This window comes from Papaver somniferum, chromosome 5 (assembly GCF_003573695.1).
Source record: "Papaver somniferum cultivar HN1 chromosome 5, ASM357369v1, whole genome shotgun sequence".
Classification (NCBI taxonomy): domain Eukaryota; kingdom Viridiplantae; phylum Streptophyta; class Magnoliopsida; order Ranunculales; family Papaveraceae; genus Papaver; species Papaver somniferum.
The window spans coordinates 115,689,786-115,714,232 of record NC_039362.1 but is presented as its reverse complement, the minus strand read 5'-3'; the positions used below and the strand labels follow the sequence as shown (position 1 = coordinate 115,714,232).

Genomic DNA, 24,447 nt, shown 5'->3' with positions numbered 1-24,447 from the left:
ACCTTAATAGATGTGAGCTTTCATAAAACCGAAATAAACTCCGTTTTAAAGGATAATGTTTATTCGAGGAAAATATACATATATATTTTTATGTATGTAGACTTATGTCCAGTGATAAAACTTTATTTATGAGCTTTCATGAGAGTTAGTATTTTATCACAATAGATGTGAGCTTTCACAAAACTAGCATAAACCTTCGTTTTTAATAAAACACTAATACGAAGGAAAATAGATTTTTTTTTACATGTAGCCGTGACATATTTTATGTGAAACATGATGACGTATTTTATTCACATGGATTTGTTCTTATTAGATAAATTCTGAAAATTTATATGAACAAATTGCATTAATTATTGTTTTGTAAAATCAAGACATGGGTTTTGAGTAACCTTCAAACTATACAACTTATTTGTGATGAAGTCATGTCTTATTGTAAATATCATAGTTCAGTTGTGTGAGTGTTCACATTATGAAAATTACGTACATGATTTTATGAGAAAATCATTTCCCATGAACTAATGAAGTATTGTTCTTTATTGCAGGTTTCAAGGAACGAATTGATTTCGTGTGTTAACTCTTGTATTGCAACCACTATTGTTAGTGAAATTGAAAGAGGTAAGAGTTAAATATTTACCGTTTGTAGACACCGGCGTTTTAATTTGCATGATTCCATCATCTTATTGAAATCGCGGATGACTGAAACATTGTGTGGATTTCACAGCAGCTTTGCGAGCATGTCTGATTCTCCAGCCAATGACGCTTCCAGAGATGAAAGGTGTGCAGATGATGATATCTCCATAGAGGAAACATGCACGGATGAGACTTCCGTTGGTGAGGAAGACGAAACACCTGGAGTCAAGAATGTCCCAAATATAGATGACGCTTTCTTTGAGGTTCAGCAGTCCGAAAATCGTCTCAAGTCCCCGGTATATCGCCTTCTGATCAATCCTAGGACGGTCACTCAAAATAAATTGGTGACTCCTCGTGCTGTTATTCGGTTCTGTCTTGAACGAGGATTATTCCAAGCTTCAATGATTGAATTCAAGCTTTCTCGACGCCCTTTAGAGAAGTTCTCTGGATGGTCTAGACACATGCTGGGATTTTCTCGTGTTAGAGCTATGCTGGATAGAACACAAATTACCAGGGCCGTTCAAACATCTGGAGATTTGTATATCTTTCATGACACACGAGGTATTGTAGCTCTTCTTTCTCGCTGGTGCATCCCAACTCATACGTTTATAAGCAGCTAGGGAGAGTTCACTATTACCTTGGAAGATGTAGTTGCTTTGTTGCATCTTCCAATTACAGGTAACTTTCCTGAAGAACTTTGGACGGCGGAAGAGAAAGCAGTTTTCAAAACTTTAACAGCTGATATGGAGAGAATCCACAAGGTTTTTGGTAAAGGTTGTTACACTCATTGGTTGACACATTGGTGGCCACGAGACGCCCCTCTTGATGAACCTGACGGTATATTGTCTATTGCTGCTTTCTTGTGCTTATGGCTGTCCAGAGATGTGTTTGAAGATGCTGGTACCTTGTTGAAGCCGTTTGTAATTTCTTTCACTATTAAATTGGCTCAAGGTGAACAACTTCCGCTCGGTAGCTTATTCTTGGGTTCTTTATATTCTAACCTGGACTCTTTAGTCGTAGACTCCAGTGTTTCGAACGGTTTCATGAAGATTGAATCCTACGCCAATACGATGTTCCTCCAAGATCTGATGTGGGAGCGTTTCAGAAACTATGCACCCATTCCCCGTAGTATCTTACAAAGTCTGAACTCTGCTGATGCTCGACGTATCTTCCATGAGAAAGACAACGCTAGGATTATACGCTGGTCTACGAAGCAAATTCAGTCCAAGACACGCTTCATCGACGTATTAGATGACGAGTCTGAGTTCAACTTCCGTCCTTGGGTGATGGTTCCTCCTCACGTTTCTCAATTGAAGACTTTTAATACTGGAGAAAGTAAGTATTTGAAATTCGGTGCTGATTTGAGTGATGGCGAAAGATCTTTCATGATGAGTTGTACTCCCGGTCACATAATATCAGCAGCGTATGGAGATTTTTCGGTGGAGGAGTATAATATTGACCGAACCGCCCGTCAGATGCGTATGGACCAATGTGTTCCAACCTTCAGAAGGAGAAGACCGTCAGTGGAACAACTTAAGACTTGTTTAGATCACACACATGATGAAGGGAGCTCCTATTGGTTCCCTTGTATTGATCGAACCACGTACGTGACTCCAGGTTACATGGAATTCTGGGATCAGCAGCTTGAGCGTCTTAATGATTATGTGACGGCCTCCCAACCTTTAGTGAAGGATCCCCCTTCTTCTGATATGAGTGCCTCTCGTCCCAGACTAAGGAATATTTCTGGTGGTGACAAACGAAAGACATCTCCAGGAGGTTCACCGGTATGTATTCTTTTGCATATTCCTCATACAACTCGTATAATCATCTTTAATTACTACATCAATTTCTTTTGCAGGAGGGTCGTGCTGTGAGACCTCGAATTGAAGTGAATTTCTCAGAGGCGGAGGCAATTGCCCACGGTGGAGAAGGCAAGAGCAAGAATTGCAAGTTGTTGCCCAACACCATAAAGTCCCCAGTCGCCTTTTTGGTGAGTTGTTGATATTTTTCCGCTGTGACTTCTTCCATCCGCATTATCAGGATATCAAAACCAATATTTTTTATTTGGCTACAGGACTCTGCTCCGTCTAGTATTGACGGTCTTCGATTCTCTGTTGCTGGGCAGACGACTTCTGATTTGAGCGTTGAAGAAGAAGTCGCCGTGAGTAATTTCCTTTACCATCGGATATAAAAGTTTCATGTGAAGATGCTAATTACTTGATAATATGTCCAGGAGGATGTCATCATGGAGGCGGAAAGTGCTGATGTTCTACCTTCCTCTGAGAATATAGATGAAGGCGCTTCAAAAGATTCGGAGCCAAATAGAAGTAATGAACCCCTTGTCGTTAATACGGACGATCATAATTCCTCGAGTACTTCGGAGACCTCCAAAGTAAGTATATACCCTGTACCCTCTTCATAGAAGTATGAAAGTGCTGATTTGTGAATGAATGAATGAGAATCTATGTGTATATATGAAAAAACTTGGTCGAACTTCGTCGTCAGAAAATTCAGAACCAGTTCTTTACCAAAAACGCCGTAAAATCTTCATATGGAGCCGGATTTTCAATATCTTCATATGTATCCTCAATCCCAGGAAATTTCCAAGCTTTATCAACGAAGCTTTTTAAGTTTTGAGCACGTTTAGGGCCTGAAAAAGACTAAATAGTAAACTTCCAGGAGACTTTCAGAACTTTTTTCAGATTGCATGTTGCCCGATGTTTTAACCACATCTCCTAGCTCGTTCTCCCAATAGCCATGAAATTTTGACATGTTGTATAGGACTTCCATACGAAGAGAATGGTATATGACCCAACTCTATACTCCATACCAATTGCTCCCAGTTCGTCATTGAACACAGGGTAGTGTAAAATTTCTTCAGTTGAGTTTCTTTGAAAACGTGTTTCATGACTTTGATGCTACTTGTACACGTCTTAGATGCATGATAAGGAACTTAGATGATGTTAGTTCACTTACTTTATTAATTTTATAATCGTATTGGATTTCCATCCTTGAATCCAGTAATGATGGTTTGGGCAATCCAGGAGTTGTCGGTGATAAGACTTCCATATCTGTGCCTCAAGATGATGAAGCGCTGGTCATTGATGCCGTGGAGGTAGAAGAAACTATAATTGTGCCTCATACGGTGGAACCCGAACCCGAAATAGTGGAAGCTACTTCTTCTGAAATTGTCTCTATGATCACCGATGTTGCTCCAGTAGTTGAGAACCAGATGATAGTGCATGAGTATCCGACTGCAGGGATTCCTTTGATCCTCAATTTGGTGAGTTACTCCCGTATCACCAGATTGTTGGAGGATTTAGCGTTCCTATCGGATATGCTGCTATGTACAAGGAACTGTGGGAAATGTATGGACACATTGTTGTCACTCGGGATCCAGAACGCAGATATTTTCTGACGAAACAAGTGGAGGCTATCTTGCGTGTCATAGATGATATCCGGATTACTGCCAGAAATGATGTTACTCAAGATGTACTCTTTGATTGGGAATACAACTTGAATAATGCTGAAGATCTTGGCTTCAATCTGAAGTGGCTCCGTCAAAGACTTGAAGTTATCAGGAAAGCAGTAAAGGGTGATGTTTCCTTCCCTACCAGTGATGCCGTGTTGAAGAAGATGAATGAAGTTGCTGATCTAACCAGGAAGCTGGAGGTGGAAAAGGCGGCTCTGAAAGTCTTGGAGGAGGCAGAGGAGCAGAAATCTTTCTTCGATGGTTTTCTTTAGTGTCCTTTCCATAATCCCATGAATTTCTGAACTTCTGAGAGATGTGAGGTTTTCATTTGGGTTTTGATATTAGCTGGTTTTGGATTGCTAGATGGTTAAGGATTTTTTTTTGGATTTGATTGAGATTTTCCTTTAAGTAAAGTGAACTGAATTTTTGATAAATTGCTGAATTCAAATACTGATTGCAAGTATTGCAAACGTTTTGGAGGAATTGAAATACAATGAAAGAAAATCCTAAATGCCAAATCCAGACATCATGAGTGCTTAAACGCTCAGAACCTCAAATACCCAATAATTTCAGACAAATGCCTTAAGCCAATTCTCTTGAATTACTGGCAGGGTTCTGCCATCTGTGTTGACCAATTTTTAGTATCCTCCAGTTATGGACTTAGCAACCATAAATGGTCCTTCCCAATTGGAGCTCCTTGCGGAGTGGAGATCTCGTTTAGCCGCCTTGAGAACCAAATTCCCTTCCTCGAATTTGTTCGGCTTAGTAGTTCGCGCCTTGAATATCTTTTGTTGATTCCATGGTAGTGGCACATATGGGCACTCATTTAGAGGAGAGTACCCAGCATACTGTCTGTCGTGCTTAGCCAGGTCTTCAGCAATAAACCTCTTGATAGAATGACCGACTTGGAGAAGCTCTGAACCCAACCATTAGGTATAATATTGGAGGGGTGAAGTTGTCCATTCATAACTTTTGGTAATTGCTAAATCGTTTGTAGGGAGAATTCCTTGAATCAAAGCATCATATTTGAACATTGGTAATATTGGAGCACGAAAAGGAATAAAACTTTCCTGAGCTCGAAACCTTTTGACAAAGGTATGTGGATTTTCCCCAGGTTCTTGCGTAAGTCCGATAAAGGTTTTTACTTCCTCCAGATGCTCGAACGGTGGGGTGTCCTCTGTTTTCTCTTCCAACTTGGAGTCTTTGTCAACGACAGAGCGTGTTGAAAGCTTTGAAATTACCCTTCCAGCATGAATCCAAGTTATTCCAAGGATCATGTCATATCCAGGATCTTCTAGAATTATGTAAAACTTGGTCTCAGTGCAGACCAAATTCTCTGTGACTTTGAGAATGATGAATCCGTATGCATCTCTGGAGATTCCTTCGTGGTCCCTGATTGCTATGGGAGCATGAGTAGCCTCTTGTCGAGTAATGCCAGCAGCTCGGAGAGTTTTCAAAGGGATGATGTTGACGGCGGTGCCGACATCAACGAATGCTCTTTTGAACTCATTTCCTTTAATATGCACGGTGGTGAGCAGTCCCCAGTCATACATTTCTTTGTCGGTGGCTAAAGGTTCAGGAGGTACTCCTGGAATCAATAGGAGTTTCCCAGTCACTATGTGGTTCAAAGCTGTGAACATGTCTTCCCTTTGTGCTTTTGACAGATAGAGCAATTCACAGACATGCTCTATCAATGACTAAACCGCTTCCTTGACTGGTGCTTCAGAAATGGAGAAAGTCCTGACAGGAAGAGGATCTCTGTGTACTCCTTCGGCTCCAAGGTTAAGTTCTCCTGACTCAACTTTTTCTCTGATTATGCGTTTCAAAACTTTGCAGATACTTGTGGGGTGATTGACGAACCTGTGGAATCGTCATTAAAGAGGATTTTCCATGTCTTCTTCAGTTGGTCTCTCCTGACATATGGCAATTTGATTGCACCATCTTGGATCCAGGTGTCTAATAGTTCGAGCACTTCTCCAATGGGGAGAGGAAAATCAGGTGCATCATCAGGAGCTTCTGTCCGGTGGCCAGGAGCCTGTGTCTCTGGCTTGTCCTTCTTTTGCGTCTTTGGAGGAGCTGCAGTATGCTTGTTCGGGGATTCTGCCTTACGCTTGCTCCCTTCAGTAGCGTTTGCAGAGGGCTGCAGTTTGTACTCCTTGTTGATCAGGCGTCTGCTTCCTCGAGTGTCACGTGATTCCTCAGTCTTTGTGGACTTTGCTCTTTCTAACAGGGAAGGTGCAGTGGTTACTGATCTCTTCGCGGCTTCGTGAAGCTCTGAGAAAGTCTGGAATCGAAGATTCTCCAATAGAGATCTGTAAACCGGGAGCATGTCGTTGATACACAAATCTACCAGTTGTTGCTCTGTGGCATTTGGGTCATGACAGTCCAGGGCCTGGACTCTGAATCTTTTCACGTAATCATTGGGATTTTCACTGACCCTCTGGAACATTCTTCCAAGATCATAGAGAGTGACTTGCTCTGACACGAAAAAGTACTTCATGTAGAAGGCGTTGATCATTTCTCCCCAATTGTTGATAGTCCCCGGTGCGATGTTGTTGTACCAGGTGTATGCTCTGCCTTTCAAGGATTTTGAAAACTCCTTGAGGCGAACAACATGGTTATGTTCATGCTCTCCCAAGGCTTCTAGGAAACGAGAGACATGTTCTCAAGCATTGCCAGTGCCGTCATACAGAGTAAAAGTTGGAGAAATGTAACCTTTTGGAAGGGGAATCCTCTGCGTAGCGGCAGGATAAGAAGGTTGGTGACGATGGACATGTGATGTCTTGTCTTTTCCACGGTTCTCCAGAAGGCGCTCCACGTCTTCCCGAGTAATGAAATTTGATGGTTCCTTTGCTGACGAATCTGCAACTTTGCCAGTTTCATCATCATCCACGGTATGGATTGGGATTACTTCAGGATCAGCAGCATCTGAGTATTTCTCCTTCTCTTTTCCCTTTTCTTGAGTCTTCTCTGTCATCTTATCAGTAAGAGTTTTGAGATAATTACATAGCTCCTTCTGTGTAGCAGCCATGTCAGTCTGATTCTTTGCGAGAGTCTCCTGCACTTTGATAAGATCAGCAATGGTAGGTGGTGGATTTCCTCTGACTTCTTCAGGGTGTCGACCGAACAGGGGATGGCCTTCAGCGTGAGGAGGAGTAATGTCACCACCATCAGTGTTGGAGGCCGGAATCGTTTCCGAGATGTTCTGATTGTCATTGTTGTTGTTGTTAGTACTAGCGTCGTTTGTGTTGGAACCTGTAACTAACCCAGACCTAAGACCAGCCATCTTGTGAAATCGTGAGATTGCAATCGAGAGATTAACCTCCCACTGTGGTCGCCAATCTGTGAACGGGGAAAAACGATTTGCTGGTTTTTACGGAATTGAAGAGTCGACCATGTGGAGACTCCTTGAACCGAGCGAAATGTTGAACCTCACACATATGCACTGCAAGAAGGGAGTGTCTTATGTTCGAGAGATCAATCTGTAAGACCCCGGCCTAAACCAAGAACAATGGTCGTTCCAGAGTCAATTCGGTCACAAGAGAGGATGGGTTGATCTGTAGGAGGGAAGCTGAGAAATGCGTGAGATCAATGGTGATCTGAGATTGTAGGTGTGTTGTGAATTCAGCGTGAAAATGCTTTGAATGATTGAATTTTTCTCAATTGAGATTAATTTTTGTGAGTTCGTGTAGATGAAATATTGTCTGTATGAACTTTGATGAGAAATTGCTCGTTTTGGCGAATGTTGTTCGATTGCTCGAAAAACCTCTCTTCTTCAATCAAGATTCAGAGACATTTTATAATGCCGGAGTTGAAAATACCATTATCCCATGAAGTGTGACAGTTGCTGGAATCAGAGAGTGGGAAATGGGGAAATCGTGTTAAAACCAATTACTCATCATGCGGAGACTTGGTTAACTTTCCACCCACTACTTTGCTGACTCTTCCAACTGATTGCACGAATTTCTCACATTCTCGTCGTGGGTGAACACACGTGTCGTAGACCGCCAGACCAAAATCCTAGTTAATATCCCCCCATGTGACACGATTGAAATCTGGTGATTGTGGAGTCAGTTGCTGACTTTATGGGACGATGAGTCCATGTAGCACTGAGTTGAACATGATTAGCAAATGTTTCGAAACTCATGAATTTAATGTGTCTGCTGAGACGAGGTATCATTATAACCTAAGACGAGCAAAACTGTGTTGCTAAATTGTTGAATATTGGTAGTTGAACCAATATTCTTTGATTTGAGCAAATATTGCTAGTCTGAGCGAATACTGCTAATTGAATAAATATTGTCGGTTCGAGCGAATATTGCTAGTTCGAGCAAATATTGTTCTTTTGATGAATTGTTGGTAGCTGGACCAAATAAAATATTAATTTAAGTTACTGACTGCTGGTCGAGCAAAATAAATATGAATATCAATCATGGAATCAACATAAAATTATCAGAGTGTTCGAATCTGCACAGAATCACGTTTCTGCAGAGCTCTGGATTCAAAACCCTAATTTTACCGAAATGATGATTTATTGCAAATCAACACGGGACCGGCTACATGGGATGACGGGTTCACCATATAACACTCAGATGCTCGAATGAGCAAAAAATACCAAAGTCTCTTGAGGACCAGTTGGTGAAAGAATGATTAAATGCTGGTTTAATCATTTACTGAAATAATGCTCGTGTGAGCAACAAATCATAAAACCTGATGTAGAAAATATGAGGGGCCGACCAAGAGGTCATGAGACCGTCTCTTGATGGTCGTGGGACCAGTAGATGGTCGTTTGAACGAACTTCCAATTTTTTGGAAAGAGTTCGAACCTAATATGAGCAACTGAGCAAATTAGGTTAAAATCATTAAAACATGCGGGACCAGCTGTTTGCAAGCCTCAGGGTCACCCTTGGTCGGTCAAGGGGATGTGCCCGTGTCACCATATTGTTTGTGCTTCAGTCCTGAGAATTTTGATATTTTCTGATGCATGTTTGAGCAACATTTGGAGAAAATATGCAAAATCCATGGTTTTGCTGAAACCGGCAAAAATACATGAGATGATGAAAATAATAAATAAACAAGGAATCACAAGGCGTGGGACCGGCCACGGCTAGGGCATGGCCGGCCGACTGACATGCGGTCCCACATGCTTTTCCCAGTTTTATGTGATTTTATGTATTTTCTCTGATTTAAGGGAAATTCCATGAAACTGGAGAGTTTGGCGAAATTAGGGAACTTTCATGAGATGAGAAACATAAATTAAAATATAAAATAGGGAATGGGAGTGTGGGACCGGCAATGGCCGTGGCATGGCCGGCCGAACAATGGGCGCGGGCCCCAAGGCACTTTTCCCAATTTTATGTAATTTTTTTGATTTTAGATAATTTTTCATAAAATCAAAGGGATTTGTTGAAAACCAAGATATTTTGTTGTAATCAGAGAGTTTTCATGAAATCAGGAAACCAAACACCAAATAATAATAAACTAATGGGCGTGTGGGACCGGCTAGGGCATGGCCAGCCGGCTAGAGCCCGGTCCCACAAGTTTTCCTAATTTTTTTAATATTTTCCATGATTTTAGAGAAAATACATGAAATTAGGTAATTTTAGGGAAAATTCATAAAATCAAGGAATTTTCATAATTTGAGAACGAATAATAAAATAATGGGACGTGAGGTGTGGGATCGGCCACGGCCAAGGCATGACCGGTCGGTCGGCGGTCCCGCGACACTTTTCCCTAATTTTATTATTTTTTGATAAAATCATGTGATTTAGATAAAAATACATGAAATTAGGTAATTTTCATGATTTTAGGAAAATTCATAAAATCAAGGAATTTTCATAATTTGAGAGAAATAATAAAATAATGGAGACGTGAGGTGTGGGACCGGCCACGTCCAAGACATGGCCGGCTGGTGCTCGGTCCCGCGACACCTTTCCCTAATTTTATTATTTTTGATAAAATCATGTGATTTAAATAATTTCTTTGAAATAAAGAAAATTTGCTCGAACGAGAGGATTTTCATGCGATCGCGAAAATAGTAAAGATATGGTAAAATATAAAATTGGGCGCGGGACTAGTCACGGCATGACTGGCCGGCTGGTGAGCCTAGTCCCCTGGCGCTTTTGTTTAATATTTTATTATTATTATTTTCCCTTCCTATTTTGCATAGGTTCCTCGTTTGTTCGTATTTTAAAATGCTCGTTCGTGCATTCAAAATGCTGGTTTTTGTATTATATGTTAATTACACTTGCACCGTTTTGTCAGGGCTTATTCGATGCCCAGATTCCTGTTTCGTTAAATATTTATTACTAACCTGTGGAATTCTGCTGGGAAGAACCACAGATTGAAGTAACGAAATATAACGAGGAATCGTAGAATATTGCTGAATATTCAGGCGATTAATTGACGACTCGTAGAATATTGCTGGATATTCAGACGATGGCTCGTAGAATATTGCTGGATATTCAGACGATTTAAGATAATTAATTGCTGGCTCTGTACTAGAAGGGCTTCATGTCTAGGAGCATTAATTATCTGAGGGTTGAGCAATATGAACTTGCTGGAGTGTCATATTCCTATTGCATAGTCGGGGAAAATCTGGTTACATCCCGAAGATGTTGTCGCTCTATACTAGCAGACATGCTGTCTAGGAGCCGCCCAATCTTTCGATTTTATACAATATGAGATGTGTTGTGGCCTCAGCTGAGAGACTGCACATCTTCATCTTTTCTGAGAGACTTTCTCCATCAGAGGTGGCATGAGCTTTCATGCACAGAGACATAAGTCTCGATACTCATCCGATTGCCGGATCCGGAGTAATTACTGAAATTGCTCAGTATTCATGAGATGTGTCGTGGCCTCGGCTGAGAGACTACACATCTACACGTACTCTGAGAGACAGCCTTCTCAGTCAAAGATTTATGACATAAGCTTTCATGCTTTAATGAGAGTGTAGATGGTGGATTTTCGACAAATGCTAAAATCGTAAACTCATAATTATACGAAGGTATGATTCATACGTGAGTATCGAGACACGGGTCTCTCATCGAATTCTCAACGGAGAGTACTTTCTCTCAGAGTACATGTAGATACGTAGTCTCACGACTGGAAAACGGCATATCTCATGAATACTGAATACTTTCAGTGATTATTTCTATATAGTATCACAAGATGGACGGCTCCTAGACAGCTTGCTCTGCTAGTATAGAGTGATAACGTCTTCAGGAACAAACAACGAGTTTACCCTGACTATATAAAGGATATGACTTATCGACAAGCTCATATCGGGATAATTAATGCTCCTAGACAGCTCGCTCTGCTAGTATAGATCCACAAAGTTAATTATTCCTAATTATAATTGCTCCTATTCCATTGTCGAATCCACGACTGGTCCCATGGAATGGCAATAACGATTGTTTTGATTTTATGATCGAATCCACGGCTTGATCTCATAGAATAGCAATAACTATATTATCCCATTACTCCGATTTCATGATCGAATCCACAACTGGTCTCATAAATGGTAATAGATAAATCTTAATTACTCCGATTCTACGGTCGAATCTACGATCCCATGGAATGGTAATGCTCACTTTATTATTATGAATTCGTAGTCGAATCCTCAGCTGATCCTATGAATTAATAATAAACATCTTATTACTCAGTTTTGTGAATTATTCTCCACTGAATTCCACAATTAGTAATAAATAATCAACAACCGGGCGTCTGAGCTACCTCTAAGTAAGCCCCGATTCAAATAGTGAAGGTGTATTCAACGATGATACACTAACAGTCACCGCACGAACGAGTATTTCAAAAATACAACGAAACGATGAACCTATGCAAAATAGAGAAGAAAATAATAAATAATTAAAAATATGGACCAGGGTGCTGGGAGCACGGACACACGACCGACCGACCGTGTCGTGGTCAATCCCACGCCAGTTTTATATTTTTAATGCATTTTTATTATTTTCCATGATTTGATGAAAATTCTCTCATTTTATCAAATCTTCTTCGTCTCGAGGAAACTCCTCGGTTTATGGTACTTCCATAAATCCATAAAAAATAATATAAAATTAAGGAAAGGAGAGTGGGGCGTGACCATTGGCCAACCGGCCATGCCTTGGTCCCAACCGGCCCCACACCCCACGGTTCCTTGTTATTTTATTATTATTATTTCTCTAATTTCATGAAAAAACTCATTGATTTCATGGTATTTTTGCACAAATCATCAAATAATAATAAAATAAAATAAATTATGAAAACTTGTGGGACGGGACTTGGCCGGCCGGCCATGCCCTAGACGGTCCCACACGCCCCTTTATTTTATTATCTTATTATTAGTTTTCCTTGAATTCATCAAATTCCTTGATTTCATGGTATTTATCTCAAATTAGGAAAAATTCCCTCAAATCATCAAAAATACATAAAAAAATACACAAAAATTAGGGAAACTCGTGGGACCGGGCCCAAGCCGGCCGGCCATGCCTCCCACGGTCCCATACGCCCTTGTTTTTATTATTTTAATATTTTTTGCTTCCCTGAACTCATGAAAACTCCTTCAATTCATGGAAACTCCCTAAATTCATCAAATTTCTAAAAATTCATGAATTTTTCATAAAATCATCAAAATATTATAAAAATAAGGAAAAGGCACCACGGGACAGTGGTCACGACCGTCCGACCATGCCTTGACCACGGTGGTCCCACGCCTCCTCATCTCTTATTTTATAATTATTTTTCATCATCTCATGGTGTTTTCCTCAGTTTCGTCGAAACCCTAATTTTGGCATATTTTCTCGAATGGATGCTCAATTGCACGCCAGAAAATATCAAAATTCTCAGGACTGAGACGCGGACGCCTTGGGAACAAGAGCATGCTATCTTGACCGACCAAGATTGACTCTTTGGCACACGGAAGCCGGTCTCATCAATTTTCACAGTTTTGACCTAATTTGCACAATTGCTCGTATTAGGTCCAAAACTCTTCCAAACACTTTGGATTTTCATGAAGTGATCGTCGGGTAGTCACGTGACAACCCAGGGACGGTTTCATGACTTCATGGTCGGTCCCTCGCCTCGTCATAATTAATTAGGTTTTCTCACCTAAGGCTCAGACGAGCATTTTCGAATAAATGATTAAATCAGCATTTGATCATTCTTTCACCAAAAAATCGTCAACTCTTCATGAGTTCTTTGTATTTGCTCACGTGAGCATATGGACACTACATGGTTGACCCACGGTCCATGTAGTCGCTCCCTCCTTCGTCCCATGGTTGAAATTCTGACGAACCATGAATTGATCATCAATTGATCAAATTAGGGTTTCTAAATCCAAGGATCATCATTCTCGATTCCAACCTTAATAATTTTATGACGGACTCATGGTCATTAATTTTATTAATTATGCTTGGTTCAACGACCAATATTCTAATTAATATTTTTGGTACGCTGCCAGTAATCCATCAGATGAGCAACACATGCTCAGACGATCAAATATTCAACAATTCACCACATGAGCAGCACTTGCTCAGATGAGGAATATTTGCTCAATGTTGGTTCAACAATCAATATTCAACGATCCATCGAATGAGCAATACTTGCTCACTTCATCGTAAGAACTATACCTCTGTCTCATGACATGTTCAATTCATGAGTTTCAGAACATCATGTTCAACTCAACGACTACATGGAATCATCGTCCCATCAAACCACGAAGTCATCAATTGACTAACAAACCACGAGACGTCTATCGTGTCACTTGGGGGGATATCACTTAGGGTTTTAGTCTGGCGGTCTACAGCACGTGTGTTCAAACACACGATGGAATATGAGCAAGTCGTGCAATCAGTTGAAGGAATTCACGAGGTAGTGGGTGGAAAATCGACCAAGTCTCCACACGTTGAGCAACTGGCTTCAAACACGATCTCCACTTCCCCACTCCTTGATTCCATCAACTGTCACACTTCATAGAATCATGGTGTCTACAATTCCAGCAATATAAATAAGTCTCTGAATCATGATTGAATCATCAGCATCATCAGTATCATCAATCTCACGTCTCATCGACAACACGAGATCATCAACTCATCAATTGAGCAACTACTCTCAATTGAGCAATTTCAATCACTCAGAGCTTATCGTATTCGGAATTCACACACCCACAATCTTTGATTACCATTGATTCCACACATTTCTCAGCTTCCCTCCTACTGATCAACCCATCCTCTCTTGTGACCGAATTTACTCTGGAACGGTCATTGTCTTGATTTAGGCCAGAGTACTACAGATTGATCTCTCGAATCTAAAGCACCCCCTTTGCAGCGGTGCATCTGTATGAGGTTTAACATTTCGCTCGGTTCGAGGAGTCTCCTCCGTACGGTCGTCTCCTCAATTCCTTAAAAACCAGCAAATCGTTTTTCCCCATCTACAGATTGGCGACCACAGTGGGATATCATTCTCTCGGTTGCAATCTAACAATCTCACAAGATGTTTGGTCTTAGGACTAATTCAACTAATTCAGATCAGAATATTTCAAACGGCAACATTCCTCATGTTACACCTGGCGGCATGGAGGGCAGAGGGATCCCGACTTTGGCAGAGTTGGCTCAAATCCTAGAGGTCCATACTAGGAACATTAACCTGATGAAGGAGACGATAAACCACATCCTCGACTTTCTCATCAGATTGACATCCGAGTTAAGCAGTATCTCCGTTCCAGAAGCCTCAACACCGGGGACTGAGACGTCATCTGACCCTCAAATCAACAGCTTCACCACATACGAGAAGCCGGTGGAACAAGAGGTCACACATTTGGTTGAAAATCTATGCGAACTCCTGCACTTCTCCAGGGATCAGTGCACAGACACATTTTCAGCACTCAACCAGATATCATCCAGCGTGCACATAACGCCACCAACACCATCAATTGAAGAAGTATCCCTAGTGCATGGGAATTCGATCGACAACATCTCTTTTGGAGAAGAAGATCGCATGACGGATGAAGGACACAACCGAGCATTGTATGTCACTGGTTTCATCAAAGGCACCGAATTTAGAAGAGCTCTTGTTGACACTGGTGCTTCCACCAACATTGTCACTATGAAGACTCTCAGGATGGCCAGATTCCCACAAGGTAAAATCGTTCGCTATCCCATCCTAATGACATGGTTTTAAGGAAGTCAAAGCCATACATATGGATATGCATACATAGATTTGAGGATGGGGCCGATTCGATCGAAAGCAAAGTTTCATGTGATCGAGCAAGAACCTGACTACCACATAATACTGGGACGCCCATGGCTCCATGATAACAAGGTGGTTCCTTCAACATACCATCAATGCATGAAGGCCCTGCTCGACAACAAGATCGTTCGCATTCCGGCTTCATCATCTCCTTATGCTCCCGTCTATGATACTGAGTTCCTTGAATCTCAAAAAGGCGTCCCGGAACCTCCAAGCAGGATTCGCAGTACTCCACTTCCAAGCTGGAAGACTATCGAGAAGGCTGAGAACGATCCGTCATCCTCAGCTGCTAAAATGATCAAGTCACCTACTACACCGACAAACGCCATAATGATCAAGTCTCAACTCCAGGGACAAACTTCACGACCGATCGAGATGTAAAAGGGAGAGTCATTTATCGCCGACGGAAATATTAGCAATTAATCGGGGAGAACGATGAAAATTCTCCCCACCATGAAGAATCGTGTCAGAGTGAGCTACCACTTGAAGAAGAAGTCCAAGATGCCCCACGACAACTACAGGACGGCACTGACTCTACCACTGACGATCTTGAAACAATCAACATTGGGACTGAAGACGATCCAAGGCCAATCCTGATCAATTCAGCGCTATCACCAGAGGAGCGGACCGAGCTGGTAAAATTATTGAAATCATATCAAGATGTCTTCGCCTGGACGTACGAAGAAATGCCGGGTCTGGATGACAAACTCGTCACCCATCACCTGCACATCGTCCCTGGTTCCAAAGCTGTCAAACAACCGCCCAGACAATTTAGACACGAAGTCGAGGAGCAAATCAAGGTCGAAATCCAGAAACTGTTGGCAGCAGGGTTCATCAAGCCTATTCTTCATCCAACGTGGCTAGAAAGTGTGGTACTTGTTAAGAAGAAAAATGGTCAAATCAGATGTTGTGTCGACTTCAGGAACTTGAATAAATGTTGTCCAAAGGATGATTTTCCTCTACCCAACATTGACATGCTCGTCGATGCAACCAGTGGTCACGCTATGTTCTCATTCATGGATGGCTATAGTGGGTACAACCAGATCAAGATGTATGAACATGACGCCAACAAGACTGCGTTCCGTACTCCCATTGGGAATTTTCACTACACTGTGATGCCCTTTGGATTAAAAAATGCTGGTGCCACCTATCAACGATCCATGACTGCCATATTCCACGACATGATGCACAAGCAAGTGGAAGACTATGTTGATGATGTGGTGGTAAAATCGAAGACCCGGGCATCTCATCTCGAAGTTCTAAGGCAGTTGTTTGAAAGATGCGGGGAATACAAATTAAAAATGAATCCTTTGAAGTGCGCATTCGGAGTTTCTTCCGGAAAATTCTTAGGATTCCTGGTCACGGCTGAAGGGATCAAAGTCGACCCAGACAAGGCAAAAGCTATTACCACCATGCCTCCTCCACGAACCGTGAAGGAACTACAGAGCTTTATGGGCAAGGTAAATTATATTCGACGCTTCATTCCTGGATTAGCTCAGCTTATTGCTTCGTTCACACCTCTGCTGAAAAAAGGAGCAAGCTTCACCTGGACAGCTGTTCAACAAGAAGCTTTCCATATAGAGCTGGCAAACCAAGCCAAAACCCGCGGGTTGGCCCGTCCCGTCCCGTGAAAACCCGCACCCGTCCCGGATGGTAACTAAACAAGACGGGCGCGGGTTGTACAATTAGTGGCTTGTGAAGAAACGGGTTAACCCGGCCCGTACCGTGAAACCCGCGGGTTGGCCCGTAACCCGTAATTTCATGCCCTGCTGAAACTGAAACACGTAGCTTGTAACGTGTCATCCAAATTTCCATCGTATAAAACGGAAAAACCCTATCTTTCTTCTTCGGTTCGGAGAGATTTCTCAAGTTGAGCTTCAGAGGAAGAAGAAGAAGCGGCTGCAAATCACAACATGGTAAGTCCCTCTTTCAATCAAATGAACCCTAAATCATGTTTCAATCTTCATGATAGATGTTGATTTATACAAGTTTATGATTTTGAATTTCTGGTGATTTTGTTTTGATTTCTGTAGACGTTTAAGCGAAGGAATGGTGGTCGTAACAAACATGGCCGTGGTCATGTTAACTTCATCCGTTGTTCAAACTGTGGTAACTAATTGATTTCATTTTCACAGATTTGATTTGATTTTTTCTTGGGATCTGATATGAATGGATGTAGATTTTCTGATTCAGTAGTTTTTTTTTGTGGTGGTGGTGGTGATTTGGAATAGGATAAGGCAATCAAGAGATTTTTGGTGAGGAACATCGTTGAACAAGCTGCTGTTAGAGATGTTCAGGAAGCTTGTGTCTATGATGGTATGTGTTTTTTGGAAATGATTTTTTTTTTTTTGGATTGATTTTGGGTGTTTACTGTGATTTATAGATTGATTTTGATTTTGGGTGGGTGATTGATTCTTTATGTGTAGGATACACTTTGCCTAAATTGTACGCCAAGATGCTTTACTGTGTGTCCTGTGCTATTCATTCTCATGTGGTGAGAGTTCGTTCTAGAGAGAAGAGGAGGAACCGTGACCCACCTCAACGTTTCAAGCGTCAGGTATGTGCCCTGCACTTTTGTTTCTCATTATGTACATTAAACTTAAACTGCTTCCATTGATCATGCATACTATTAGGATCTCTATGCTTTGTGTATTAGTGGTTTAACCAGTTAGTAGCCACAGTTGTGGACTATTGTGAATTTTTTTTATGTGAAGTGTCCAATTTTGTTTTTAGCATTATGCAATGTGACAATGGATTTGTTGTGATGGAAATGTAATTCCAACTTTTATAATTGGTTTAGTGTAAGTATTGACTGCCGAAGAGGTATATTACAGGCATTCTTGTAACCATTCCTCTGTTTTGTTCTTTTACGCTGCTTCTGTTTATCATACACATCATAGTGCTCTATAGTTAGGTTCATTTATGGTAGTGTGTACCTTCCCTTCACCCTGTTCTTTTGAATGACTTGCAACTTAAACAACTGTTAATTATCATGAAATTGTATGTGGTTGTAGTTTTCAATGACTTGCAACTTACCAGTATCTCCAAATATTGCATAGAAAAGAGATTGGAGATGTTTTTTTGATAGTTAACACTTTTTTGATTAACCACACAATATATTTTGTGCAGGAAGTGGTTATTACTTATTAATATTGTCGCACTTGGTGATACAAATTAGAAACAATGGTATCTACAGTCTCGGTCTCGGAAGTTTATTTTCATTATTTATCATTATCATCATGAACTGATGAAGTACTGTGTAACTGTAACTAAAGTACTTAAGTACTAAAGTAAACTACTAATGACTAGTATGATAGTATCTGTGTCTGTGTTCTTTAAATGCAAATTAGTTTATTTTGCAATTTTGAGTTTTTGAATTGATATACCAAATGAATTGGATGAATGTTAGATACTTAGGTTGTAGCTTGTAGGAAAGGAACTTTAGATGGCCTGAATGTGGAAGAAAATAGCCCAGAAATCGATTTCTGGCGAGTTGACTCAACAAAAACCAGGTAACCCGTGAGCACCCGTGAACCCGCGAGCTTTACCCGGGACGGGCACGGGTTGGATAAATGACCACCCGTGAAGAATTTCAACCCGCAAGCTTAGGCTTGTATTAACCCGTAACCCGCGGGTTGGTCACAAGCCAGCCCCGTCCCGCCCGTTTGACAGCTCTATTTCCATAAAATACAACAGATATTATTGTCACCGGCCGTCATGAGGTCTCCAGTACAGGGACGACCTCTAATTCTTTACACAGCCTCCAGTGACGTCGCCATCGGCGCACTCCTCGCTCAGGAAGACGACGAAGGCGTCGAACGACCGATTTACTACTTCAGTCGCACAATGAGAGACGCCCAACTCCGATATCCAAAGGCCGAAAGGGCATGTCTGGCATTGGTACATGCAATCCAGAAGTTCAGACATTACTTACTATCTAACAGGGTCGTACTCATCTCCAAAGCTGATCCCATAAAGTTCTTGCTATCAAAGCCAGCCTTGATAGGGAGACCAGCGAAGTGGCTACTCCAGATGTCAGAATTTGACATAGCTTGCACGCCACCTAAAGCCATCAAAGGTCAAGCGGTCGCAGACTTGCTCGCTGCTTTTCCAGGGGAAGACACAACAACACTACATGAAGAAGTGCCCGGCGAATTCCCAGACATCTTGGTCATCAAGGAAGAAACATGGCTTCTATACTTTGATGGATCTGCCACCCCTAGTAGTGACACCGGAGGAGCGGGCATAGTGCTAGTGTCTCCATCTGGTGAAGTTTTCTCACATTCGTTCAAGTTGGATTTCCACTGCACCAACAACTCAGCGGAATATGAAGCCTTCCTATTAGGATTATCCTTGGCCAAGCAAGCAGGAGCAACACACCTCGAGATAAGGGGAGATTCAAAATTATTGGTCAACCAGATGAATGGAACGTATTCTCTCAAAGAAATCACACTTGCTCCATTCAGAACCGAAGCTCAGCGACTGTTGACCTATTTTGCTGACGCAACGATCGTCCATACTGGACGGACTAACAATAGGCATGCTGATTGCCTAGCAACTCTCGCCTCCAAGCTGCAATTCGAAGGAGCACAAAAACGATCACTGTACAGGCGTACGTATCTTCAACTTGGCTCACTCAGATCGAAGACATTCCAGCGAACGATTGGCGAGCACCCATCATTCATGAATTGAGCAGCTCTATTTCAGAAGGCCAAGTCAGCCTCAAGGAATTGAAGAACTACTTCTTGCTTCATGGAGGGCTATACTATCGAAACCCTGATGGATCTCTATCACGATGTCTTGGGAGCGACGAAGCGGAAGAACAGCTCAAGCGCATACATGAGGAAGTCTGGGCAAACGTTAGTGGTAACACTTTACAGAAAGCTTCAAAGAATGGGGTACTACTGGCCATCCATGGAGACTCAGTCAAGAGCTTTACAAGGATCTTGTCCTGATTGCCAAACACCTCCTCATCACTTGGAGGTTTTGAGTCCACCACACTGGGGACTGGAGGGAGCCTTACATCAAATACCTCCGGGACAACGAACTACCACTGGAAAAGAAGCAAGCAGTCAAACTCATTCAGAAAGCTAAGAGATTCGTCTATCTCGATGGGATCTTATACCGCAAAAGCTTTGGTGGAAATTTACTGAGGTGCTTAGCCGAACATGAAATCCCTACAATCCTGAAGGAAGTACATGATGGAGAACATCAAGGAAAGAGGAAACTATTTCTTCAAATTCATGAGAAATATTATTGGCCAACCATGGAAGATGATGCAGCCGCACACGTTCAGAGGTGTCACCAATGCCAAACCATGGTAATCTCATCCACACTCCTTGTCTCCCATTGAATTCTGTGAATAGTCGTGGCCTTTCTACAGCTGGGGACTAGATATCATTGGGAAGATCAATCCAGCATCTTCAAAACAACATGAATACATCATCACTGCGACAGAGTACTTCACCAAGTGGGTCGAAGCTATTCCTCTTCGAAGCACCACTGGAGTTACGATTGCCGCCTTCATCAAAGAGCACATAATATGCAGATTCGGAGTTCCTAAGCATATCATCACAGATAACGGAACTCCTTTTGCCAATCAAGATTGAGAAGCTGCTCAATAAATATGGGATCAAACAAATCTTCTCCACGCCTTACTATCCACAAGGAAATGGTCAAGCAGAAAGTACCAACAAGACTTTGGTCAGGATTATCAGTCGGACGATTCATGACAATCCTCGATCATGGCATGAGCAATTACCCATGGCTCTATGGGCTTACAGAACTGCACCAAGGAGCTCGATCGGTACTTCGCCATATTCCCTTGTCTATGGAGCCGACGCCATACTTCCAGCAGAAATCAAAGTTCCCTCAGCCAGGATTGCAGCATCCAGTGGTGTACAATGGGATGAGGCCGAAATCTCCAGATCAAGAATCGCTGAGCTAGATATGCTGGAATCAAGGAGAACCAAGGTGGAAAAATATGTGGAAGCTTACAAACAGAGGATCTCCAGAGCCTACAACAAAATGGTAAGACCTCGAACATTTCAAGTAGGAGATTTGGTATTAAAGACGGCAAAGCACATTCAACAAGACATGTCCGCTCCTAAGTTCTCTCCTAAATGGGAAGGGCCATATGTTGTTATCAAAGCAGTGTCTAGCGGATACTACAAAATTTTATCAATCAATGGAGGAAAGGAAGGAAACATCATCAATGGCAAATGGCTCAAAGCTTATTATGCCTGATCCATGAAACAAACTACCTCTTCATCATTTCAAGCATTTTCAAAAATGTAATTTCATTCCTCCAAAGAGCATGCGAATGCTCCTTTGTTCATTAAACATTTCATAAATGAGCAAAATTCGTTCATACCATGATCAACTGTTTCACCTAACTAGAAACTCAGATTTACTCAAAAAACAACAACCACAAATGCTCACTCAGAGCAAACCATCCAGCAACGGATAATCCCTGTAAGAAGCCTCGTCAAGCTTCTTCTGAAAAATCTTGGTCTTTGCCTTCAAGTCTTCGACCGCTTTCTCAACCCTTGCTGACTCCAGAGCCAGTATCCTCTCTCATCCAGTAAAGCTGCATTCATGGAAATTGCATCAGCAGCCTCTGCCGCCTTATGAACCTTGATTATCTCAAGACGACGACGGAGCCAGCTTACATTGAATCGCAATATCTCACAATTCGAGATCATTTCATCCCATTGGTGCAGTTCATGGTTTTTGACGTCTCGCAAGTGCATCTGATTCATTTCCTCGATGATCGGCAATAGCCCCGCTACCGTGGTTAAAAGGGTTGGAAAAAAGAAGAAAACCTTTCCACACTTCTGTGGTAGCAATGTGACCATACTTCTTCCAGATCTTGGTGTACAGAGACGCATGACATTTGGGAATCACGAATCCGCCGACCATTTCATTGTCTGGGAAGGTATTAATCAATGGGGCTTCGAATAAAAGTCCAGCGGTTGGGTATTCACGAGCATGGACACCGTCTCCGGTCTCCACGGATCCTACAGAATCTTCACATGCCTGGTTACTGCTTTCCTCAACCTCAACCACGGTCACGGACTTTCCACTCTTTCTTCGTCTAGCATCGACGACGACACGGACATCCGCCTACGATGAAACGAAGGAGTGTTAATCCCCTCGACTCAGTACAATCTCAAGAGTCATAGGTTTACTTACAGACGATCCAGCTTCAGCACGAGCCGATCCATACCGGGCAGGAGCTCTAACAGTCCGCTTAGGCCTTGCATTATGAGGAGTAGCATTCTTCTTACAGTCCTACGACAAATCATTCTCTTGTGATCAACAATCTCGATTGAACAGAGACAAGAAAGGAGAAGAAGAAGAAGTGTACAACTTACTGAGATAGACGTTGCTATTTCACGCTTCGACTGAAGATCATCTTGAGAAGAAATTATTGCTCGACATGACGGCAAGAGGGTAGGATCAAAACTTCTCTGCACGATGAAACTGACTCAGGAATGGAAGAAATATTTGCGTGGATCATAGATTTGGAGTCTTGAAGATATATATATCAGGCGATAGTCATATAGTCAACTCAGTTACGAGTTTCACTGAAACCCTAGGCTTCAAAGATCGATACCGAAGACGCGGAGGAAAATAACACACTGGGGACTGAACATCACGGGTCAAAGGATAGGCCACGCGGCCTTGTACACGTCATGAATTCTCAGCCGTGTTATGTTACTTCTCATGAAAATCGACAAGTCATGATGAATTTGGATATATGGACATTGGTCCATGTCATGGATTAGAAGAAATCGACGTTAACAAAATGTTCATCATTCAGAAGAAAAGTCTAATTGAAGTAAAGTCGTTTAAACAGTCAAAAGAAAGATATCCACTATGAAGACTAAAAAGGGAATGCTCTAACGTCTAAAGAAGATGGAAGTAAAACTACTCGTCGGACTCATCCGAATTGTCAGCTTCATCGTCACTGTCCTTCTCGGAATCATCTTCTTCAGAGTCACTGTCAGGATCATTGGTGAAGTCCGGTGGACGGAAGATAACATCATCATCTGAATCCGAGTTATCTTCTGCTGCAGCTTCAGCTTCAATTTTCTTCATCGTCCTTGATGCTCTCTTTCATATCGATCAGGCTTAATGTAACGCTCGGATGGTTCCCATGTGATCTCTCCTTCAGAAGCATCACATCAGAATCAGAAGGCACCCCATCCAAGAATTGACGCTTCTCCTCAACCCTCTGTCTCTTACGCCGGGTGCGATCTTTTTCACGTTGACGGGCATCCTCCTTTTTGTCTTCAGCTCTTTCTTTTCGAGTTCAGCAAAAGAGACTCTTCGCTCACCCAAAGGAACATTAGGCTTCGCCCCTTCCTGGGTAACCCTAGCCTTTGATTTCGCTACAGGAGCGTCGGAATCCTCATCAGAAGAGCCAGAGGAAGAAGAGGAATACCAGTAATCGTAATTGTTGTTATTGTTGGTCGACATTTTCTGGAACCGGAAGATCAAAGATTACTACTATGTAAACAAACCAACATCAGCAAAAATGGTAACTCTTAACTCTTACCTTTTATACTTCCACTAACAATAGTGATAGTAATGCTAGAGTTAACACCTCAAAATCGTTCGTCTCTTCGAAAACTGCAAAAAACGAACGAAACTTTATTAATTTCGAAACTGATTTTTCATAAAATCACGGACACAATTTTCATAATGTGAACATTCACACAACTGACCTATGAAGTTTCATAACAATAAAATATTTCATCATAAATATATTGTCTATCTTCGAAGGTTCCTCAAAACCCACGTTTTGATTTTTCGAAAAAACAGCAATTAATGCAACTTGCATACATAAATTCTCAAGATTTTATCTAATGAAAACAAATTCATGCAAATAAAATATATCATCATATTTTACACAATATATGTCACGGCTGATATATATATATATAAAAAAAAATATTTTTCCTTCGTATCGTCGTTATTTGTCTTTAAAACGAAGGTTTATTTCAAAAATATTGTGAAAGCTCACATCTCATACATATGATAAAGTTTTGTATTTACATGAAAGCTCATAAGCAAAATTTTATAACTGGACA

The 24,447-nt window shown here is 41.7% G+C and overlaps 1 protein-coding gene across 1 annotated transcript; it reads left to right on the top strand.

The window, feature by feature from the left end:
• The first annotated feature begins 17,145 nt into the window (after window positions 1-17,145).
• Window positions 17,146-18,097, top strand: LOC113279490 (40S ribosomal protein S26-like). Its single transcript, XM_026528184.1, has 5 exons — window positions 17,146-17,265; window positions 17,383-17,458; window positions 17,581-17,665; window positions 17,776-17,906; window positions 18,083-18,097. Exons 2-5 carry the CDS (start codon window positions 17,399-17,401, stop codon window positions 18,095-18,097), a joined length of 291 nt encoding a protein of 96 aa, XP_026383969.1. The 5' UTR covers window positions 17,146-17,265; window positions 17,383-17,398.
• Window positions 18,098-24,447: the final 6,350 nt, after the last annotated feature.

Excerpts from the sequence above, each read along its gene's own strand:
- LOC113279490 (XM_026528184.1), top strand. The coding sequence starts at position 17,399 with ATGGTGGTCGTAACAAACATGGCCGTGGTCATGTTAACTTCATCCGTT. Across the intron at positions 17,459-17,580 it reads CATCCGTTGTTCAAACTGTG|GATAAGGCAATCAAGAGATT; the intron begins GTAACTAATTGA and ends GATTTGGAATAG. Across the intron at positions 17,666-17,775 it reads GGAAGCTTGTGTCTATGATG|GATACACTTTGCCTAAATTG; the intron begins GTATGTGTTTTT and ends CTTTATGTGTAG.